Source organism: Leguminivora glycinivorella, chromosome 14 (genome assembly GCF_023078275.1).
Source record: "Leguminivora glycinivorella isolate SPB_JAAS2020 chromosome 14, LegGlyc_1.1, whole genome shotgun sequence".
Lineage (NCBI taxonomy): Eukaryota > Metazoa > Arthropoda > Insecta > Lepidoptera > Tortricidae > Leguminivora > Leguminivora glycinivorella.
In genome coordinates, this window is record NC_062984.1 from 2,666,033 (window position 1) to 2,690,496 (window position 24,464).

General features: G+C 36.9%; 1 protein-coding gene across 1 annotated transcript; it reads left to right on the forward strand.

Moving 5' to 3' along the window:
- The first annotated feature begins 1,255 nt into the window (after window positions 1-1,255).
- On the forward strand, window positions 1,256-24,185 carry LOC125233135 (cytochrome P450 9e2-like). The gene is made up of 12 exons (XM_048139007.1): window positions 1,256-1,323; window positions 17,521-17,723; window positions 18,478-18,641; window positions 19,090-19,227; window positions 19,350-19,552; window positions 19,798-19,933; window positions 20,296-20,391; window positions 20,833-21,054; window positions 21,763-21,863; window positions 22,365-22,533; window positions 23,370-23,543; window positions 23,972-24,185. Exons 2-11 carry the CDS (start codon window positions 17,524-17,526, stop codon window positions 23,534-23,536), a joined length of 1,596 nt encoding a protein of 531 aa, XP_047994964.1. The 5' UTR covers window positions 1,256-1,323; window positions 17,521-17,523; the 3' UTR covers window positions 23,537-23,543; window positions 23,972-24,185.
- Window positions 24,186-24,464: the final 279 nt, after the last annotated feature.

Here is a 24,464-nt window from a genome sequence, read left to right on the forward strand (position 1 = left end):
TCGTCGAACAACTTGTCGATTTTAAAATGACACGCCTCGTGTGTCATACGCCACTCGCAAAAAACCTTGATGACACACCTCTCGTGCCATCCGCACGAGATTAACCGCTTGAACGCCCTAATCAAAATTTTGCTTCTGAATTTTATTGACCTTAAACATAGAATTGAAATTATCTGTGACAGATACGGATATGCAAATACGGATAAGGCGTTTGAGGGGTTAAATAATGCAATTATTAAGTCTACGTTTATCAGTATAATTAGTATAATCAAGTAAAGGTATTTACTAATTACACACATGTTTTTAACATAAATAAATCACTAGGTACTTTACCTTTTGCTTATCAATACCAAAATATGCGATTAAAATAATCAGAACTCGCCTTTGTTATTGTAGTCGTATATAAAAATAGGCCTATGATTTTAATGCATTATCATTGTCTTAAGGGTCACATCAACGCACCTTAAAAAAAATATACAAATTAGGTACCTATTTATATTATTCTTTTAAAATATTTGCTACAATAGAAATAAATCAAATTAATCTGAAATTGTAAAAGGGTATTTGACTAATTTATTTTCTGGGTTTCCAATTTACCTTAATATTGTCATGAGTCACCTACGAAACTCTTTTTAGTTCCATTTAAAAATAGAAAATTTCTAAAAATAGGTACTGCTGTCTACATTTTGTTTTTTTTTCTGAAGTAGTATGTTATTTGATTATTATATGTTTTTGGAAATAAAGAAAGTTTCAAACAAAGAATAATACATAATGCCACTTGAGTGCTCAAGTAAAATTGTATGATAGTAAGAATAAATAGACGGTCAACCAAATCTCGGCAATTTGCCTTCTAAACGCGTGCCTTCCTAAACCTTGACGTAGGCGGAATCATCTACGTGCGATAACACTTAAAAATTGATTGAAAATGTCGAGGCAAAGGTCTAATTTCCATAGAAGATTTGAAACTCGCGCCATTTTTGGTCGTCTATCTATAATTTTAAAGTTTTACAATAAGTGCGTTTTCACATTATCCGATCCGATATCGGATGTAGGACCGATGTCCCATACATTACAGGCGCCTTGGATATTTTCCATTGAAATTCCTTCCGACATTCGATATCGGATCGGATAATGTAAAAACGGACTAAGAGTGCATCCACTTCGTTCGTCTGACGTGGTCTGACTCTTAAGTCATTGAGATAATATGCCATACACATGTACACCCATGATTATATACGTAGTGAGTAAATAAATAATACGTTAGTCCTGATTCGAGCATAGCTCATAACAGTTGTGTTATTTTTTACGTTGTAGTACGTATACGTAAGTTTTTTTTTATACATCATTATCACTACATGTAATACAAAGTCCCTCGTCTGTGTATCTGTTTGTGTGTTCGCGACAAACTCAGAAATTACTAAATGGATTTTCATGCGTGTATCGCAGATGAGTAGAGTGATTCTTATAATTATTATAAAAGGTTTACCTAGGTAGGTACCTCATATATAATTTGTGTAAATAGCAGCAGCGGCTGGTCCATACAAGCCGATTACTATTTACTATATGAATCGGGTTGATATTTTTTTGGAAACGAATGTCTGTTGTAAATACTTGAATAATTATTGTATACATAGATAGGACCAATCTGTAGGTGTATAGGTACTTTTAACAAAAAAAATCAAAATCGATCAAGAAATGAGGGAGATCGAATAACAAACAATGAAAAACCTACACACGAGTTGATAACCTCAGTCCTTTTGAGATGCGGATGCCGGTTAAAAAGGATTAAATGGTTATCTTTTTTTAAATTATTTATGAGATGGAGTGAGCTCGCCCAGAAGATGTCTGTTCACCCTAGAGTTGAACACCTTAACGCATATTTCTTCGTATCCTATGAACGATATATACTAACCCCGATGCATATGTTTTCGTCTAGTCAGACCATTTTTTGAGGTACTCCTTTCTGTACAAAAAGAATATCTTAGATCAAAACTCAATAATGTTTAATACTAATACTAATGTAGTTTATTTTTATAGCAGTATAGTACAATAACTAAATCTAAATAGAAGAAATATCATTGATACTGAAAGGAAGAAAATGACGATTTTTATTTTATCTTTTATTTATTTATTCATTTATTTTACTTTATTGCACAAATTATCAATAAAAAGTACAAATGGCGGACTTAACGCCTTAAGGCATTCAATACCAGTCAACCATTGGGCAAAACAGAGATAGTTAGTTTGGTGCACAAGATTATAAAGCCAGTATGAGATTGTAACGATTAAATACAAGTCGATACCTACTATTATAAAATAAACATACACAAATACAATAAGTGAACCTACATATATATTAGTATAATACATATATATGAATCTTTTATCGATGGGTATTATAATACATGACTGATGTAAGGCGTCCCAAGGAAAGTAACTAAGTTCTGCTAATAGACTAAAAACAAATCTTAAAGCCTACGCATTCAGAACTGCTATAGGAGAGGAGAACGTGATTAAGACATTTTTTTAAAGTTTTTTTTTTAACAATATAAGTCACATGCAACTTATTTTACAATCAAAATAAACTATATTAGAGTACTTTTACAATTCTCACTACTGGGTCGTGATATACCTACATGTGTAAACGTTATTAGAATAAACAATATATTCCTGTATTACTAGACGAACTCTTCTGCATCGGGGCTAGTATCTCCAACATTTTTTTTGTGAGGGTCAAATAAATATCCGCTTAATAACATTGACATTGACCGCTCTTGTGATTGTAGTGCTGATGACCCGTTGTTTGTGTAGGTGCATAAATGACACAGTCTAATTTTAAATTGCACTGTCATCAAAATAACTAAATGGGAACATCAAATCTCATCAGAATAACAAAAAAATCGTTATTCGTAAAATTATGTACAGTTGCATACATAACTTCGTCTACATCCAAAAAGTAAATTACGAATCCCTTTGTCTGACATAATGATTAAAAGTCATAATGTAATGATTTCCAGAGTATCATAAATCATAATTATGAAACAGTAAACATTTCAGGGTTTTCATTAAGGTCAGGTTAGGTTAGGAAGACCCCGACTTAGATAATTTGGATGCAAACAAAATAAATGAATATATTAAAAATCTTAGCCACGCTATCTCACGAGCCTGCGATATAACCATCAGAAGAAAATCAAATCACACGAAAGCAATATGGTGGACGGAAGACCTCACCAAATTGAAAAAGAGGGTTATTCACTTGCATCACCGCACACAAGACCTAAAAAGAGGCAATAAAAATCTAGACAACATAATCAAAGAACAACAAGAAGCTAGAATCGAATATGTTACGGCTATTCACAAAACATCATCAGAACACTTCCGTAATTTCTGTTCAAATCAAAGTCATGAACATGTTTGGACTCTTACTAATAAACTTCTCAAAGATATTCCCCAGCCGCAACCCACAACAACTTTAAAAATATCACCAACCGAATACACTAAGACAAGTCAGGAATCAGCTGAAGCCCTCATGAATAAGTTCTTCCCCGACGACAACAACTTAAAAGATAATTACCAACAACAGACCCTCAGAACTTTGATAATCTCCCCTCCAAACGATAATAATGATAGTTATTTCACACAAGAAGAGATAACAGAAACGAGTAAATCAATGAATTCGAAAAAAGCTCCAGGAATCGACCACCTCACACCTGACATATGTTATCATTTCATCGATACATACCCCACGCTCTTCACCCGACTCCTCAATCGCTGTCTACGACTTTGCTACTTTCCAAAATACTGGAAAACTGCATTTATTAAGACTATCCCGAAGCCTAACAAATCCGATTATGCCGACGTCGCCTCCTACAGACCCATCGGCTTACTTAACGTTTTTGGTAAAATTTATGAGAAACTGATAGCAAAAAGATTAACGCATCATATGCATACTACTAATACAGCAAACCCAAAACAATATGGCTTCAAAGAGCAAAAATCAACTACAGATGCAATAATCCACGCAATCGACATCATGAAACAAGCTAAATCTCAAAAAAGTTAGTGGTTGCCATATCACTTGACATCCAAGGCGCATTCGATCATGCCTGGTGGCCTGCACTATTTATACGGCTAAAACACATAAATTGTCCGGCAAACATCTACAAAGTTATACAAAGTTACTGCTCAGAACGCACAATATATCTCAACTACGCTGATGCAACCTCCACCAAAACACAAAACCGAGGCTGCGTTCAAGGATCAGTACTTGGACCTATTATATGGAACCTTATTATGGACAGCCTGCTAGATACATACCTCCCAGATGGCAACTACATCCAGGCCTATGCCGACGATATTCTCCTCATCTGCACAGCCCGAGACAAACAACAATTACAAACTAACGCAAACCGTATCTTGCAACTCATATCACGTTGGGGCTCGGAAAATTACCTTAAATTCGGACCAGAAAAAACACAAATGATCACCTGCACCCCTAAAGCTAAGACATGCACACTTTTTATGGATAACATAGCTCTACAATTTTCGAACAAGTTAAAACTGCTTGGAGTAGTAATTGATGAAAAGTTTAAATTTACCAGTCACTGCGAGTATGTCATTAAAAAGGCGCAGAAGTTATTCGGCAAACTATGCCATTTTATTCGCCCTACATGGGGTGTTCACTCCGCCAATATATCTATAATCTATGAACACGTAATTGAACCCACTATAACGTATGCCGCGGAGATTTGGAGTAGCGCGACTAAATATAAAAAAGTTACCAACGCCCTACTCAGCCTACAAAGAGGGTTTGCTATCAAAATTATCCGAGGCTTCCGTACGCTCCCTACCATCGCCTCCATAGCCTTAGCAGATCTCACCCCACTTCATCTGAAAGTCAAAGAAATTGCAGAAATTAACCAAACCAAACGCACCGGAATCAGCAAACACCTAGACTCAGATATTACTCTAGATATGAAAATACATCCAGCAAAATTACTTCACCCGTCCCAAAGAATATCATTAGAGATAAGTAAAGTGAACAACACTGAGGACCTCGAGATCTATAATACTACAGACATGCATCACATTTACACCGATGGTAGCAAACACGACGGCGGAGTTGGCGCAGCATTTGTCATATACTATCCAGACGGCAAGAGAAATGTCAAGCAGATAAAACTACATGAACTTTGCACGGCCTTCCAGGCAGAATGTATTGCTATAAAGGCAGCCTGCGAAACATCCCTAGAATTGAAACTTCAAAATATAACCATCTTCTCCGACTCCATGGCAGCTCTTCAAGAAATCACTAACAGAAGCAGCACCAACCACACCGTTAACAAAATCCACAAGACAATTAAACTGTTACAACAAACTGGCTCCATATCTTTCTGCTGGATCAAAGCACACGTGGGAATCGCAGGAAATGAGGATGCTGATAGAGAAGCGAAAATCTCTGCCACCCTTAATAAGACTCCTGACTTCGACCGGATCCCCATATCTCACATAAAACGCCTTTGCCGAACAGAGACCAAAGAAACTCACAAAAACATATATATTAGCTCTACCACCGGACTACACTTAAAAAACTGGCTACCAACATTAGACGACATCCAAAATCTCAGAAATAAGATCACGCTATCATTCCACCTCACCCAAATTCTCACCGGCCACGGCTATCACAAAACGTACCTCCATCGCTTCAATATCACCCCCGACGACCTATGTCCATGCGACCAAACCACCCCACAATCCATAGATCATCTCCTCAGATATTGCCCTAAATTTATGAACCCACGTCTCGACCACGAAATCATCTGCCAAAACCTCAAAATTGACCCTTATAACCTTTTGGAAATCATTACAAAAAACTCAACTTTGGAATCATTCTGTAAATTTATCACTTATATAGTTAACAAACTCAAAAAATTCAACGGTACATAACTCATTATCACTCATTTATTCATCATTTTCATCACTTACATTATTCCACAAATTTCATTAACTAATACAAACAGATCATCTATACATACGGGAAAAAAAAAAAAAAAAAAAAAAAAAAAAAAAAAAAAAAAAAAAAAAAAGATTCATTGAATTCAGCCGCCCGTATCATTCGCGGGGACTGGACTCGAAAGTCACAGATCATTAAAAAAAAAAAAAAAAAAAGGTTAGGTTAGGTTAGGTTTGTTTTATGACAATCCTGAAAAGGTACGCGTTTCTGAGAGAAACTAAATTATGACTAACGAAAATGTGCACAAACGATACATTATGACTTTATAGAAACCAATAGAGACCCAATAAATTTTAATGATGTACAATACAATACAATACAATACAATACAATACAATACAATACTCTTTATTGCACACCTCACATAGTTTACAAGTAATGCACAAGAAACAAAAACAAAACATGTACATACATAGGTATAATGTAATATATAAAATTAAAATTAATTGTACATTTTCTTATTGGAATTAAAGACTTAAAATTAAAATTAAAATAATTAAGTATATATTATATACTATAAACCGGTCATGTATAGTTTATTAAACAATACATGACCGGTTTGGCCTAGTCGGTAGTGACCCTGCCTGCTACGCCGCGGTCCCGGGTTCGAATCCCGGTAAGGGCATTTATTTGTGTGATGAGCACAGATATTTGCTTCTGAGTCATGTATGTTTTCTGTGTATTTAAGTATTTGTATATTATATATGTATATCGTTGTCTGAGTAGGTACCCATAACACAAGCATTCTTGAGTTTACCGTGGGACTCAGTCAATCTGTGTCAAGAATATCCTATAATATTTATTTATATTATTTATTTATTTTACTTATATACATAGAATCAGTAACGAAATAATAAAATTAAATTCGATTACTTTATTTTCACGATACGCATGCATAGTTTTGCTTGTAACTTGATATGCCCAATGCCCTCTATAAAGGACAAATTGTTAGGTACTTAGTTACCTGCTGTTCATTTGACGTTTTGTTACGACGAGGTCGGTTTGAGTCCGGAAATTACTCCTCCTACTTGGTGGTTTTTGGTTTGTTGTATTACACATTTTATTTTGAAGTTTGAAGTCTCACTGGAACTTTAGCAGTTTCATGTCTTCTGCCTACCCTTTTGGATAAAATTGTTTGTTATCTTTACATTATCTACATATTTAATTTACTATTCAACGTAATCGCAATGAATTTACAAAATACATCACATACCTTCACCTTATAGTACCTTAGAGACCTTAGAGTATAAGTACTTAATAGTTATTTGTTATACAAGGGGGCAAAATTGTATTTTAACGCCGAGTGTGTAATTGAAAAACGAGCAAGAGAAAGGATTCTATAGTTGAACCACGAGCGAAGCGAGTGGTTCGAGAATAGAATCCTGAACTTGCGAGTTTTTTAACACACGAGAAGTAAAATACATTTGCACCCGAGTGTAACACAAAACTTTTCCCCTCACTATAGCGAGGAAACTACAACGCAAAAAAATGCGTTTATCACTGCTTCCAGTAGTTCCACAGGTGGTAAATTATCTTAATTACTAGATTTACCTACTTTTATCGATTTTAAAGCAGTTAATTTGACTTTATTCAAGGTCAAATTACTTTACCCACTAGTGGATAAAATGCGTTTTTACCCGCTGGTATTAAAGGACAAAACACGTGTTTCTGAGCTAGTGAGGGGAAAATAATTATTATTGTCCCTGAGATGATTCATCTATAGCAAAGTCAATAGACACCTACATCTTTAAGGAAAATCACAGCATCAACCGCAAACTTGTATACTTTGCATGCACATTTTTAGAGACCATTTGATAATACCGACTGATGGTAGCAAAACTAGACGATAATTATTATATCAGTTCTGAATAAGGGTCGTAGAATGTACCTACCTATGGAGCTACATTCTGGGTGCTTCATGAATATTAAATCAATATTATAGGAAATATAGGACATTCTTACACAGACTGACTGAGTCCCACGGTACGCTCGAGAAGGCTTGTGTTGCAGGAACTCAGACAACGATATATATATACCTAATATACAAATTAATTTATTTCATATCCAAAACATACAAACCATCATCCAAATCCACAGCGCAGGCTTCGTCAAACGCGTCCAAATTACATCACTAATAATCCACCACATGCTTCGTCAAAAGTACATGTACATGAATAACTAATAATATCATTATTTTTAAAATCGGGACTTAATCGCGTATAACTACATATTAAACTGACCTCCAACGTTTCAAGGACGGCGTTGTCCCCGTGGTCTCGGAGAAGACTGGCTTGAAATGACATCAACACCTTCTGACAGCCGCGCGAGTTTTTCGAACTACCCGCACTTGGTTTTGATTATCAACTTGAACTGTTTGCGCACTAGGGATGTTACTCTGTCGACATACAACACTGACGATATTCGATTTAACGACTGTCGATATTATTTTTGGCTTACACTTATTAATGACAGGATTCCATGTGGATGAGATCCTAAAACCTTCGTCCCGATTGAAATTGCGATGTTTTTTGATTTCAATGGCTTCACGCACTTTTCTACTGTAGAAATGGCGTTCCGTGGAAAGGACTTTAGGGTCATGTAGTTCGATCCAGTGGTTTTTCGAATGATATTCGATTGAATGTTCGATTCAGTGGTGGTTTAGGATCTCATCCACATGGAATCCTGTCATTAATAAGTGTAAGCCAAAAATAATATCGACAGTCGTTAAATCGAATATCGTCAGTGTTGTATGTCGACAGAGTAACATCCCTAGTGCGCAAACAGTTCAAGTTGATAATCAAAACCAAGTGCGGGTAGTTCGAAAAACTCGCGCGGCTGTCAGAAGGTGTTGATGTCATTTCAAGCCAGTCTTCTCCGAGACCACGGGGACAACGCCGTCCTTGAAACGTTGGAGGTCAGTTTAATATGTAGTTATACGCGATCAAGTCCCGATTTTAAAAATAATGATGTGTAATAATCGTGAAAGTTTAAATCAGTGTTTTGCAAACCGGTACGGGCCGGAATTAGCAAACAAAATAAAACGTCTAGGGTATTTGCGTAAGAAACGTGTGCGAATAGTGACGTCGTTGGCATTTTTAATTAAGTGTCGCGATTCGGACTTGCTACCTACGTGTGTTAGGATAAAACCGCGTAGGGATATACCGTTTTCGGCAAATATCCTGAGGGCTGCCAGCATCCGCCTCTTGAAACTGCTAATAAAAAACAATTATTCGGACTTGGACAAAGTGCAGTGTGAGTTGTACGAAGTACATTGTATGTGTAGTTCGGTGTTGTCACGCGAGGATTTCGATTTACTCGATCGCATTACCTACGAGCAAGCGGGTCGTATTTTTGAGTCTAGTAGTGATGTGCATAACAGAAAATATGATAGACTGCTTTATCGATATAGGAGAAACGTGAGTACGGGGAATATTCGCGATGACAAAACTACCACCACAGTTGTTAATTTATCGAGTGCTACTTTGGATGATGCAACTGTCAGTGTACTGGAGAAGGGGTTGAATTTTGCTATAACCCCTAAACGTATTCCTTATGAGACCGTGATCTGCGGTGTTGAGGAGGCCATAACGCGCAATAAGGTACCGTCGTGTGACGCGGAAGCGTTAAGACAGGATGTTGCCGTTATCCTGAGGAGAGCCAAACTGCCAAAGAGTAACACCACTACAGAGGAGAGGATAGCCCTTAGAAATCTGAAGAATAATGAAGATATCTTAGTACTAAAGGCTGACAAGGGGAATGCCACAGTAGTGATGGACACAGCGGCTTATGATGGTAAAATACGACACTTGCTGGATGACGATCTTGTGTACAAACCTGTTTCGTACAACCCTACTGCTAGGGTTACTCGTCGCATTAGGGCTGTCATCAGAGACTGCAGAGAGATTTTCGAGGAAGACGTCTTCAATCGTTTGTACAAACCGAAGATTGTGCTACCGCCTAAGTTGTATGGTTTGCCTAAAGTACATAAGACAAACGTGCCGTTGCGGCCTATCGTGAGTCAGATTTCTTCTCCCACTTACGATCTTGCAAAGCATGTTGGATCGGTGTTGCAGCCGCTTGTGGGTGGTACGTCGTCTTTCGTGAAGGACTCTCGTCACTTTATAGACATCCTCAAAGAAGTAACGCTGGAACCAGATGAGATAATGGTGAGTTTTGATGTGGAGTCACTTTTCACCAATGTTCCCGTTAAAGAATGTCTAGAAGTTGTCAGAAGGAAACTGAGCGATAGTGGCATGTCGGAGACAATAATGGTGCTGCTGAGGAACTGCTTGGAAGGGAGCTACTTTTTGTATCGCGGAAAACATTACCTCCAGATTGATGGGGTTGCCATGGGTAGTCCTGTGGCACCGGTTCTGGCAAACATCTGGATGGAGCATATCGAGGCCAGTGTAGATCTGCAGCCTTGGGCAGTGAAGTTGTGGAAGCGATATGTGGATGATGTTTTCTGTATTATGAAGGGTGGCAAGCAGGAGGTGGAGCAACTTCTCCAATATCTTAATTCTATTCATCCAAGGACTAAGTTTACGTACGAATTGGAATCACAGCGCAGTTTGCCATTCTTAGACGTGAAAGTGATTGGTCGAGTGGACGGAACCCTAACTCACACTGTTTACAGAAAGCCTACGCACACTGACAGGTATTTGAATGCCCTTTCTCACCACCACCCGCGCCACCTGCAGTCAGTTGTCTCATCGCTGGTGAATAGAGCGTATGATCTGTGTGACCCTGAATATTTGAAGGATGAGTTGTCACATATTCAGGAGGTGCTTAGAAGGAACGGGTACAAGAATAAAAAGTGGCAACCTAGACGGAAGGCAAGGGGGAAACGTCCTGAGATGTCCAGACAACCGGCATTTCTGCCGTATGTTAAAGGTGTGACGGATAAGGTTGGTACAGTACTTGGAAAGTACTCTATAAAGACGGTGTACACGCCATTATCCAAAGTTGCAGGAAGCCTAAGATCACCTAAGGACGTTATACCGTTTCAATCACCTGGCGTTTATAAAATTGATTGCAGTTGTGGTAGCTCCTACATTGGAGAAACTAAGCGCACCATAGAAGAAAGGGTAAAGGAGCACATCGCGGCTGTGAAAAATCGTCAGGTCAACAAGTCTGCCGTGGCTGAACATTTGTTAGAGTCAGGGCCAAACCACTGGATCGAACTACATGACCCTAAAGTCCTTTCCACGGAACGCCATTTCTACAGTAGAAAAGTGCGTGAAGCCATTGAAATCAAAAAACATCGCAATTTCAATCGGGACGAAGGTTTTAGGATCTCATCCACATGGAATCCTGTCATTAATAAGTGTAAGCCAAAAATAATATCGACAGTCGTTAAATCGAATATCGTCAGTGTTGTATGTCGACAGAGTAACATCCCTAGTGCGCAAACAGTTCAAGTTGATAATCAAAACCAAGTGCGGGTAGTTCGAAAAACTCGCGCGGCTGTCAGAAGGTGTTGATGTCATTTCAAGCCAGTCTTCTCCGAGACCACGGGGACAACGCCGTCCTTGAAACGTTGGAGGTCAGTTTAATATGTAGTTATACGCGATTAAGTCCCGATTTTAAAAATAATGATGTGTAATAATCGTGAAAGTTTAAATCAACTAATAATATATTACCGAATAAGCAGTCTGGATTTCGAAAAGCGCGTAGTACCGCCACAGCCCTTTTGGACGTCATAGATGATGTACTCACGGCACAAGATAAAGGAGAAGCGTCTATCCTAGTCCTTCTGGACTTTTCGCGTGCCTTCGACACAATAAATATCTCGCTGCTTTTGTCCAAACTTGCGTACTATGGCTTTGATGAGGGAACAATAAAGTGGTTTGATAGTTACCTCTCTGGTCGTTCTCAAAGAGTAGGGCTACGTAATTCTTCCGGATTAACAGATTTCTCTCAAAATACCTTTGTGAATTGCGGAGTCCCTCAGGGATCGATTTTGGGACCGATATTGTTTATTTTATATGTGGCGGACATCTCAAGTTGCATACACAATTGCAATTTCCATATGTACGCAGATGATCTGCAAATGTACAAAACATTTCTCCCTCAGGAGACTCAGCCTGCTGTTGAGTTACTGAATCAGGATCTTGCACGTATTGTAGACTGGTCTGAACACTGTGATTTAGTACTCAACCCCACCAAGTCTAAATTTATAGTGCTCGGTACTAAAGGTCAAGTTCAAAAAGTTACCAGTTTGGGCCCTGAAGTACTCCTCGGTAAGGATCCTCTTGAACGAGTCACCACAGCACGTAATCTCGGGTTGCTTGTGGACGAACAGCTTCGATTTGAAAGACATGTTCTTGAAGTAGCTAAAAGCTGTTTTTATAGACTACGAGTCCTGTACCAGGTGCGCGAACATCTTAGTGTAGACCTTAGGATACAATTATGTGATACACTAGTATTATCACGTCTTAATTATGTCGACACAGTAATCAACGGTTGCCTACTGGCTCGCTCTAAAACTCTTCTTCAACGCATTCAAAACGCCTGCGCCCGTTTCTGCTTCCCCATCCCTCCCCGAACACATGTCACTCCCTATCTCAATAGCGGTAAGATGTTGAAAATGGATGCACGACGTTCTTTGCACTTTGCTTGTCTGCTTTTCGGTGTGATCCATTATCAACAACCTCCGTATCTCTACAATAAATTAAAGTTTTCCACCCGCCCGACCAGAGAAGCTACTCGACTAATCTGTCCGAGACACGGCAGTGCAGCAGCATTTCGTGGCAGTTTTCGTTACTCTGCTACGAAATGCTGGAACAACATACCTCCTCCTATTCGTAATGCCACGTCTATATTCACTTTTAAATTAAAATTTAAAAAATATCTTTTTAGTCTGCAGATGCCGTGCTCGCTGCGTTCCGTGGATTCTTATTAATATAATATTATACGTATTTTCTATTGCCTCATTAAACCAAAATATACAGTTTCAATTATAATTAAATATTATTTTAATATGTCTTTTATACATAATAATAATGGTACATAAAAGTTAAACCCTAACCGTCACGTCAGTATCTCAAAATTTATATAAACCTGCCCTTAACTGTTTCGATAACTAGTATCTTTGTGTATGCATATTTCCAACTACAACTGTTCCCCTCAATATCTGTGTTCTTGTGCTCTGCAATATTATAGATTTGCCATTACCTAGGTAATAGTTCTAAAGCTACCCCTCAACCCGGGGCGCTACGGAAGACCAGCGCTGTGGTACTCATATCATAGCATATGCTGAGTGGCGTCCTTTTGTTGCCACTACACAGGCGCCAATGTTTCTTCCACAATCCCTGTTTATTTATTTTTTTTGTTCTACTGATGCACCATCTATTTTTGCGTTTATCTTTGTGTAACTGGTTTTAGGTGTAATCAGTATCTAGTACCTTAAATGTTTAGAGAGTAAGTTGTTCTTGTAACGTAGGTTAAGGCGCCATATGTAGAATGGTTTATACAATAAATGATTTTTATCTTATCTTTATCTTTAAAATCCGCAACAAATACTTAAATACATAGAAAACATCCATATCTCAGAAACAAATATCTGTGCTCATCACACAAATAAATGCCCTAACCGGGATTCGAACCCGGGACCGCGGCGTAGCAGGCAGAGTCACTACGCGCTAGGCCAGACCTGTCGTCACGTCACGTCACGTTCATGAATCTTTATAATTATAACCGTCAAGACAATATGACTTTTCAAAAGCAACTGATGTCTATGTAGACATACAGAATGATTAAATGATTAAAGACGATTCTATGTAGAATCGTCTTTAATCATTTAATCATTCTGTATGTCTTATCTCATTTTGCGCAGATTCTCATCTTTCTTGCATTATCCTGGGTTTTCGTTCGGTCGTTATAGTTTGCTTTGAAAATTAGAGGTAATGCCAAAAATAAAGGTGTATAATCGTCACTACAAAATAAAAGCGTGTTAAAAATCTCGTATCTCACGCTGTTCCTCAAAGTTAAAACGCAGTAAGTCTATACCCCAATTGCTAATTCGAGTCCAAAAAAACTACTACGATGTTGCCACTGCAATAAAATGTTTGTAAAATAGTATAATCCTTTTTTATAAAAACACACGCCAAGATAAATTATTTATTATTTATTTCAATCCTTTGATTTATATATTTAATAGTCTTTTATTATTTACATAAATACTAGGACGCCCGATTTTTTTTCTTTTTTTCCGTGATTTTTAGTTGTAAAGTTGGTATTGCGCTTGTATCACTTCAGGTATCAATAACATTTGGTGCTATATTTTGCGGTATAGAACAATCTATTGATGATATAGATATTGTGACCAATTTTTATACATATATTTTACAATTAGCTAATCAGCGAAATAGTGTATAGTGGGCTTTATGGTTGCCACGGCCGCCATTGTTTTGGAAGCGGCCATGACACCATGGTCTGTCAAACTGTATTTGTTGAATTTATTATTATGTATGATAAACAGATATACAGACTACATCTCTGATATATGATAGACAGACGTTAATATGCAAGTAGCGCTTTATTGACAACCGACACTTATGAACCTATTAGATAAAAAATGGCACATGTAATGATCTATTGTTTTACCTTAAAGAGAGTATGTAAGTAAGTTTGAGTAATGTTCTTCAATTTATGGTTCCAAATCTCCTGAGGAGTCTCAGAGATACATTGGGCACTCGTTCCATACGCTAAGGAAATACCTTTCGTGAGCCCCTGACTTCGCCACGCGCCATTCTGAGAGCCAGTTCAGGTGCTACCCTTCAGCAATAACATTCTAATATTGGTAATGGGTTGTTAGACTCCAATGACTAATTTAATAAACATTGGCGAAAATTGCACCTGACTGAGATAGGGCAGCTTTAGTGCATACATTTTTCTGGTTTAAGTTTTATTATTATTAGCAACGTGAATGAAGGTGATGTTGATTGTCACATATACACGTAATATAATGCGAATTACCAACATTTATCATCAGTGGCGACCGGTGGAACTAATTTGACGTATGAGAATTAAAACAAAAAAAACTAAAACGAATTTTCTTCACAATTTTATCATCAAGTATTCTTGGATTTCTTAGGTGCCAAATAAAGAATGTAGAAGGTTGGCGAAACCTGAAAAGTATTTTGACAGTGACATAAGTGACATTGACAGCTGTGACATTGACGTATCTGTCGTAGTTTTTTTGGACTCGAATTAGCAATTGGGGTATACATACTTACTACATTTTTTTTTCATTGACAGACGAAGATACAAGTTTTTTTAAAAGTAGTGACGATATTGTCCTCCACCCGCAACAATAAGGTCCGGGGCCCATTTTTCGAAGCTATAAGATACAAGTGGTAGTCAATGTCTAATATCACAAGTTGGAAAGAGACTTCCGCTTGTAACTTGTAACTTTCAGTTTTGAGAAGGGCCCATGTCTAATAAAAAGGGAGTTTGTACAAATTTTAAGGCGTTTTATTTTTATATTCTGTTTTTCTGGAACCACAGTTAACAAAAAAACTTTAATACGTTACACGTTGGTTAAACCTAAATATATTTTAATGGTCTTTGATATTATTAAGTAATTATACACAATGCATTCACACAGTGCTGATAGTTAAATAAATCAATAGGCATCTGGTTAACATAAGGAAGATTAGTTATGTTGACGACTTCACAATCATTTTGCGCAACATAAGTACGAGTACCTAGCTACAGATTTAGTGCGATAAAACCGCCTTCAAAAATAAGCGTGTCACAAAACACGGAGAAACTAAAAAGCCAAAAATAATAAACCTTTGAATTCACATTTCTTATCGGATTGCAATAATCTAAACATCTGAATTATAAACAAATCAATTATTTTTGTAGTCGGTACCAGACCTGTTCGTCGCCTTGCTATTTCCTGATTGCTCCACCCAACCATACGCAAGCTGGCCCCGACTCCAAAAATAATTGATTTGTTTATAATTTAGATTATTGCAATCCGATGAGAAATTTGAATTCAAAGGTTTATTATTTTTGGCTTTTTAGTTTCTCCGTGTTTTGTAACACGTTTATTTTTGAAGGCGGTATTATTTTTTATAAAAAGTTTATTTATTTGTTGATTTTTAGTGGTTCCTAGTGATATTATATGTATCAGTCCGAATATATGTACAGTAGTGAAAGAATTATCCTTTAACTCCTAACCATTGAGGAGTTGACCTTCCATCATCAGCTCAGCCACATAAAATTATTACCACCAGGCGTAAATACTGGTGTACCTTTGAAAAATACACTAAAAACATTACATGTGCCTATAACATTTGAAGAGTTCCCTCGATTTCTCCAAGATCCCATCATCAGACCCCGACTTGGTGCCAATGGGACCATCTATGGGGTTATACCCGTTTGATCAAAAAAAAATTTTGAAAATCAGTCCACGATTCTCGGAGATATCGAGTAACATACATACACAAAATAATAATTTAAAAAAAATCTGTCGAATTGAGAACCTCCTCCTGTTTTTGTAGTCGGTTAAAAAGGGGTTCCTTCGGAAACGGTCGTATTTGTCATGTTATTTCAGTCAATGTCAGTACATCTTGTACTGAGACTGACTGAAATAGCATGACACGTTCGTACGTTTCCGTAACAATTTGAAGGCAAATCTTTTCGCACTACATAATGTACCTTTATTTTACTTATTGTACAATATTCTCTAACGAGAATTGTATTGCATGGGAAGTTCCGTAGACGTCTGCTGCGTGACTATTGATCAAATGTGGTTGATGCAACTGGCCCTAAAATTATGAATAAAACTGGTGAAGACACAATAAAACAAAAGTAATACCTACAATGTTAAATCTGTGCGGAAAAAGATGAGTCGTGATGGTCGTAGAGCAGATTGAGAGATTGAGAGGAAAAATATAACATAAGAGAAAAGCAAAAAAACTATGCATTTATATATACCAAAGACATTTATGTAACTCCGTATAGACAGAGCTACAGTCTAAGAAAAAAAAAACGTACCTAAGAACCATATAGAAATAGGTACGGTGGCCTAGATGGCGTTACACCTTGGGGGAACGCTCGGCTAGATGGCGCTAATATTAATATTTGACATACGTATTGTCATAGATGGCAGTCTATGCACTGTGATTACACATTTTACTTTGACAGTAACTCTCTATAATACTTGATCCTCTTTGTATATACATAGCTAACACAGATCCACCATCACACTGTCTCCCCAGCAGTATCTGGACCGATCCGCCCCGTGAGGCTTCCAGTTTGTCTCCCCAGATACGCCTTATTACTAGCACCCCGATCCTCTTCCATTTTATTTCTGGCTATTTATTGCACAATACAACAAATAAAGTACAAATGGTCGAATTAATGCCTAAAGACATTCTCTACCAGTTAACCAACAGGCTAAATAGAAAGAGTCGTGGGTGCAGGCTTAAAAAAAATAGGTACATAACTAAAAAAAAATTTGAATTTATTCATTTCTAAATATATTTTTACAGATAATGTTCCTCTACATATGGATACCAGCCCTGGTAGCGGCAATATATCTATACTGTCGACAAATATACTCAAGGTTCAGCAAATATGGCGTCAAAAACCTGAAACCAGTTCCCTTCTTCGGAAACATGAGTTCCGTCATACTTAGGACTAAAAGCTTCGTTGATGTTCTTGATGAGCTATATGCCGAATTCCCTGAAGAACGGTTGGTCTATTACACTCAATCTTTAATAATTTATAAGAATTTCATTTGTTGACTGGAGCAACAGCGTTGATTTAACTTAATTTGCATTTTGGATGTCCGGATGCTCTCCTTTACAGGTCGCAATTCTCAACCGATTTTATTGATAATTTTTTGAATATTTTTGGTATTGCTAACGAAAATGCCACTAAGAACTTGAAGCGTTACTGTCATATATTTATTCAATTATTTATTTAACCTTTAACATAAAGTAAAAATGGCGAACTTAATGCCTTAAGGCATTCTCTACCAGACAACCATTGGACCAAACAGAAACTTACAATTGGTGCGGAAAATACAAGAGAAACATGGCACTTAAGATCATAAAATGTAAACCTTTCAGAATAACTGTCACCACGATTTTCTTACCTTTTTGAAGTACGCGGCTGACTACTAGTACATGATAGTCTTGAGACATTTATCACGTGTTCAATCATACCTACTTCAAGAAAAGTTATTCAAAGTATTTAATTGTTTTAATTGCTGATAAGTGATAACATTGTTTTACATGTAATTGTAAGTTAAAGATAGTATAATATTATCGGCCGTTAATTTTATATTTGATGTCGTAGTTGTTGAAAAATAAGCAAAATATAAAAAGTATTGTAATACGTGTTCCATGGCAGCCAGAGTCAATCCTTGTAGATTTTTTTCATTGCGATCGAAAAATATATATAGCATTATACCTAACACTAATATATCAATATTTTATTTTTAGGTTTGTAGGCAATTTCGAGTTTATAAAGCCGGTAATATTCATTAGAGATATCGAACTCATCAAGAAGGTTACCGTTAAGGACTTCGAGTACTTCCTCGATCATCGCACGTTTGTCAGCGAAGATATCGACCCTTTATTTGGAAGAAACTTGTTCTCTTTAAAAGGTATTGTATAATTATATTCTATCTGTAGCTTTTAAAATCTCTTCTGAAGAGAAGGAACTATGGATTGTATGTGGCTTTATGTGACTCTTCGCTTTCTACAAAAGCTCTGTAATAAACATCCAAAATGTTACATACCATTAGTAGTTAAAAGTAAAGTATCCAGAATCCACAGTCATTGTTTTAAATGCCAATTTTTAAAAGATAGATTCTTTTCTCAATTCCATGTAACTACGTCCACTTGGTAATCATAAATGTTTAAAAATCAAATCCAACAAGGGCTAGAAAACATTTTATTTTTCTTTAATCATGCTCAGGTTTATTTACAGTAGTAGTTTTAGTTTTTCGCACGACAAACAATCTGCTAATAAAATGTCCAAGGAGGCGGCAAAATTGTAATTAAAGCAAAGATATTTTTTTATTAACTCACCGATTTCATAACTAATTTCAGGTCAAGAATGGAAGGACATGCGTTCAACGTTGAGCCCGGCATTCACGAGCTCGAAGATGAAACACATGCTCCCATTCATCGTCGAAGTGGGCAATCAGATGGTCATCTCACTGGACAGGCAGTTGAAGGAATCAAAAAGTAAGTCTTGTTTGTAGATGCACAGATTGAAAGTTCTCTATGATTTTTTTTTTCACACACTGACACAAATACACTCACTTAATATTCACTTGTTAAGTGTTCTTAAATTCAATCTTTTGCAGGAGGTTACATAGACATTGAAACCAAAGACCTGGCAACCTACTATGCAAATGACGTCATCGCTTCATGTGCCTTCGGTCTAAAAGTAGACTCTCATCTCGAACCCGGAAACCAGTTCTATAAAATGGGTTACAAGGCTTCTAACTTCACCTTTATCGCAATTCTAAAGTTTTTTGGATATTCCTCCTTTCCATGGCTTATGAAGGTCAGTACAGAAATTCCGATCAACATTTTCATCATAAACATGATTGTCTATCATTATCATCATCTCTTTCAGCCGAAAGACATCCACTGTTTAAAGTTCTGGGTTATTCTTCCTTTCTATGTATCATGAAGGCCTTTAAAGCAGCTGATTAGGATAATCATTATACACAAATATTCGTGTACAACTTTTTACTATATTTGTATAATAACAAAACAGATGTTTATAAAAATAAAAAAATTTTTTAGTTGATAAAGGTCAATCTCTTCTCAGAAGACGTGACAAATTTCTTCCAACACTTAGTTCTGAACACGATGAAAGACCGTGAAGTCCACAATATTCTACGACCCGACATGATACATCTCCTGATGGAAGCCAAAAAAGGTACCTAATATTATTCATTATAAAATTGATTACCTGAAATACCTAAATAACAACTGTTATCACAAAATAAGAAACTATGTTTTTGTACTGTCTATAGAAACTTAGTAAAAATTAAATGTCATAGTTTGTATCCAAAATTTAACAACATCACCAGTTCATCGGCGACATCAGCCAGTAATTCAAAACGCACATATGAAAATGACATCGGACAGTAAACTTTTAATCTGGGACCATTAAAGAAGCTTAGATTCTCCCTAGTGATCTTAATTTTATTGGCAACATTTATGTTGGTTCAATTAGAAATTCCCACTCAGGAATCACAACAAATATAAAACCTAGGTTTGTAATAATTTATTTTACAGGTCAGCTCGTTCATGAAGAAAAAAACGGTAATGATGCTGGTGCAGGATTTGCTACAGTACAAGAGTCTAATGTCGGCAAGAAGACTATTAATAGAGGTAATATTTTAATTAGGTACCACTTTGCGTAACAACCACTGGATGGGTCCAGTGGTTTTACGCATGGATTTTAGATATAATTAAAATATGGGTATTTTAATTATATCTAAAATCCATTATAATAATAAATATCATAAGTTATACCCACTGAAAATCAATGCCTCGGCTTGCCATGGTAATGTGCTGAGTGGACTCCTAATTTAACATCTAGATTGTGTATTTATCTCTGTTACATTTGCCCAAACTGATGTTCAATAAAGAATATTCTATTCTATTATTTTGCACTTTCTCATCTACCCTTACTTTTATATCTTTTAACGGTAAAAACCAAAGTTCAAATCTTTCTATTTATAACATCGACTATTCTATAACGGCAATGTTATTGTGCTACTGATTAAGCAGAATCGAATATTAACTCCCTTTTTATTTTATTTTCACCAGCCTGGTCAGACATAGACCTGATTGCACAAGCAGTGCTTTTCTTCATTGCTGGCTTCGAAACCGTGTCTACAGCAATGACCTTCCTTCTTTACGAGCTGGCCCTTAATCCTGATGTTCAGGACAGGCTGGCTGAGGAAGTGAGGGAGCATGATAAGAAGAGCGGTGGCAAGTTTGACTACAACTCTATTCAGAATATGGTTTATATGGACATGGTGGTTTCAGGTGAGAATCGACACAATAGTTGAAGGTTATTCATGATTTTATTGAACGCTGTACATAACTGCGTTGAAGGCACTCTATTGAGATCAGTCCGGTCTAGGTTTTGCAAATCAGTTGTATGTCATTTTTAACCCCCGACGCAAAAACGAAGGGGTGTTATAAGTTCGACATGTCTGTCTGTGTGTATGTCTGTCTATCTGTCTGTCTGTCTGTCTGTCTGTTTGTCTGTCTGTCTGTGTGTGTGTCTGTCTGTGGCATCGTAGCTCTCGAACGGATGAACCGATTTTGATTTAGTTTTTTTGTCTGAAAGCTGAGTTAGTCGGGAGTGTTCTTAGCCACGTTTCATGAAAATCAGTCCACTAGGTCGCGGTCGGGGGTTTTTTCAAAATTTTAATTTTGTGGTTAGGTTAGGTTAGTTTCAAGGACCATTTGAAGGATATACCTAAAATTTTGAACATTTGTAGCAACTACCACCTCTTATTCTGATAATAAGTCGAAATCGTTTATTTTGTTTTATTTATCTTCTTCTCCTGTTTTGCTCATTCCTATGTAAGATGGGGTCGGCTCTCCTAAAATTACGTTTCTCTGAGACAATCTATCGAGGGTAGTTTGACTAGTTTGTTCAGGAAGATTTTCTTGATTTAAAAATTTATTTTTAAATATTTTTTTCTAACAATTTTTACCAATTGCACCTATTATTGGTATTTTCAGAATCTTTGCGACTATGGCCTCCGGCTGTTGCAACGGATCGAGTTTGCACAAAGGACTACAATTTGGGCAGACCCAACGACAAATCTACACAAGATTTTATTGTAAGTTGTATTAAATCTCTAGATAATGGAAATGAAAAATTTAATTTGCCCTTCGGATATGATAATCATAAATAATATTAGTTACCTGCAACAATTTATTACTTTGGCACAGTGACCTTGTGAGAAGTAAAAAAATTATGATTTCCACAAAAAAATATTTCAATCGTTTTGCTACCTCGTTTTATTTACTTTTTTTTATTACAAGACACGTATAGTTTAACCGAACAGTAATTGCTGTTTTCTCTCAGATCCCAATAAATAAATAAATAAATAAATAAATATTATAGGACATTCTTACACAGATTGACTGAGGCCCACGGTAAGCTCAAGAAGGCTTGTGTTGTGGGTACTCAGACAACGATATATATAATATATAAATACTTATATACATAGAAAACATCCATGACTCAGGAACAAATATCTGTGCTCATCACACAAATAAATGCCCTTACCGGCCTGTATGTGAAAAAAGCTATAGCATTGTTTTTTTTTTCCTTTCAGTTGAAAAAAGGCGAAGGCCTCAACGTACCAATAGTTGCGATTCATCGTGACCCCAAATACTTTAAAAATCCCTTGAAATTTGACCCTGAGCGTTTCTCTGAAGAGAACAAGCATACGATCCAGCCCTTCACTTATATGCCTTTTGGTCTGGGCCCAAGAAACTGTATCGGTAAGCTTTGTTGTACCTAGAAGATATAAAAGAAGAAACTGACTGAATGACTGACTGACTGACATTTCAACGCACAGCCGCAACCGCTGGTCCTAGAGATTCCAAATTTGGCACGTAGGTTCCTTATAAGTTGTAGAGGAGCACTAAGAAAGGATTTTTCAAAATTTACCTCCTAAGGGGGTGAAATGGGGGTCCAAGGTTTGTATGGGAAAACAAGATTAGTACGCGGGCGAAACCGCGGGAAACAGCTAGTAAGCTTATATTTTGATATCTATAACTTCAAATTTTGTTGAAAGGAGAAGGGAAACATAATTTTTCGTATACGATAGTCATGTCGATACGCTGTTTGACTATATTTCACTGTTATTGACTCTTCAAGATTAAACGCGCTACCAACTTTATCATAATCATTATTCATGATATTTTTATGAACTTGTAATATACAGACACATAGTCATAAACTCACGACTGATTTCCCAAACGTGGTAGGCAAAGCACATGTAAATATTGGAAGTGGTTAAGTTTCAGTACCTCCTAGCAGTTGTTTTGAAAAAAAAAATCCTTATTCACGCTACACATCAAACTGCCCAACCTGAACACATCAGTGCTGGACTAAAAAAATATAAATTGTAATAAAAAACTGTTTGCGGGGCACGTAAACCAAAATGGTACAGGCATCTCCTGGGTGAAAGCTCAGCCAAGCCTTCACCTCGACCAGTCCGTAGACCCATTTATAATATTAATAAGAGGGACAGGCAGACATAAGAGTGGGTAGGGAAAACGGAACCATACAATAATGAAAATATGCAGATCTTAACTAATTTTCTTTTACCCAGGGTCCCGGTTCGCGCTATGTGAAGTGAAGGTCATGGTATACCAGCTGGTTCAGAGGTACGAGCTGCTGCCGTGCGAAAGAACCACCATCCCCTGTGAACTGGCGAAGGACAACTTCAACCTTAGGATTAAAGGAGGACATTGGCTGAGGCTGAAACCGAGGACTTAGACTTATAATAGTTATTTGTTATACAAGGGGGCAAAGTTGTATTTTAACGCCGAGTGTGGAATTGAAAAACGAGCAAGTGAAAGGATTCTATAGTTGAACCACGAGCGAAGCGAGTGGTTCGAGAATAGAATCCTGAACTTGCGAGTTTTTTAACACACGAGAAGTAAAATACATTTGCACCCGAGTGTAACACAAAACTTTTCCCCTCACTATAGCGAGGAAACTACAACGCAAAAAATGCGTTTATCACTGCTTCCAGTAGTTCCACAGGTGGTAAATCATCTTTATTACTAGATTCACCTACTTTAATAAATTTTAAAGCAGTTAATTTGAAGCTATTCAAGGTCAAATTACTTTACCCACTAGTGGATAAAATGCGTTTTTACCCGCTGGTATTAAAGGACAAAACACGTGTTTCCGAGCTAGTGAGAGGAAAAATATGATAAAGTAGATAAGATATAGTAACGTAAGCTACTTAAGAGAAGTACTATCCAAACTAGGCATAGTGACTTTTGAGATCATAATGAACAACTTTCATTAACTATGGGATTAATGCTTAAATCGCATAATGCCGCTCATTGGTTTGGAACAACCAATTTTTTTTTGCGATTTCAGCATTGGTCCCATAATAAAATTTATGTTGAAGTGACCTCAAAAGTCACTATGCAAAAGTTTGGCTATTGCCTTTTTACAAAATCACCATGTATATGTATAATTATGTTTCAGTTTTTTTTTTATACCACTTCGATGGCAAACAGGTATACCGGACCGTATGAAAGCGGTCACCGTAACCTATGGACGCCTGCAACTCAAGGGGTGTCACATGCGCGTTGCCGACCCATTAGAAACTAGTACACTCCTTTTTTTAAGAACCCCATACTTTTTTTTTAATAATAAATGGGCTTACTCTTGGCCACACACTAGCCAA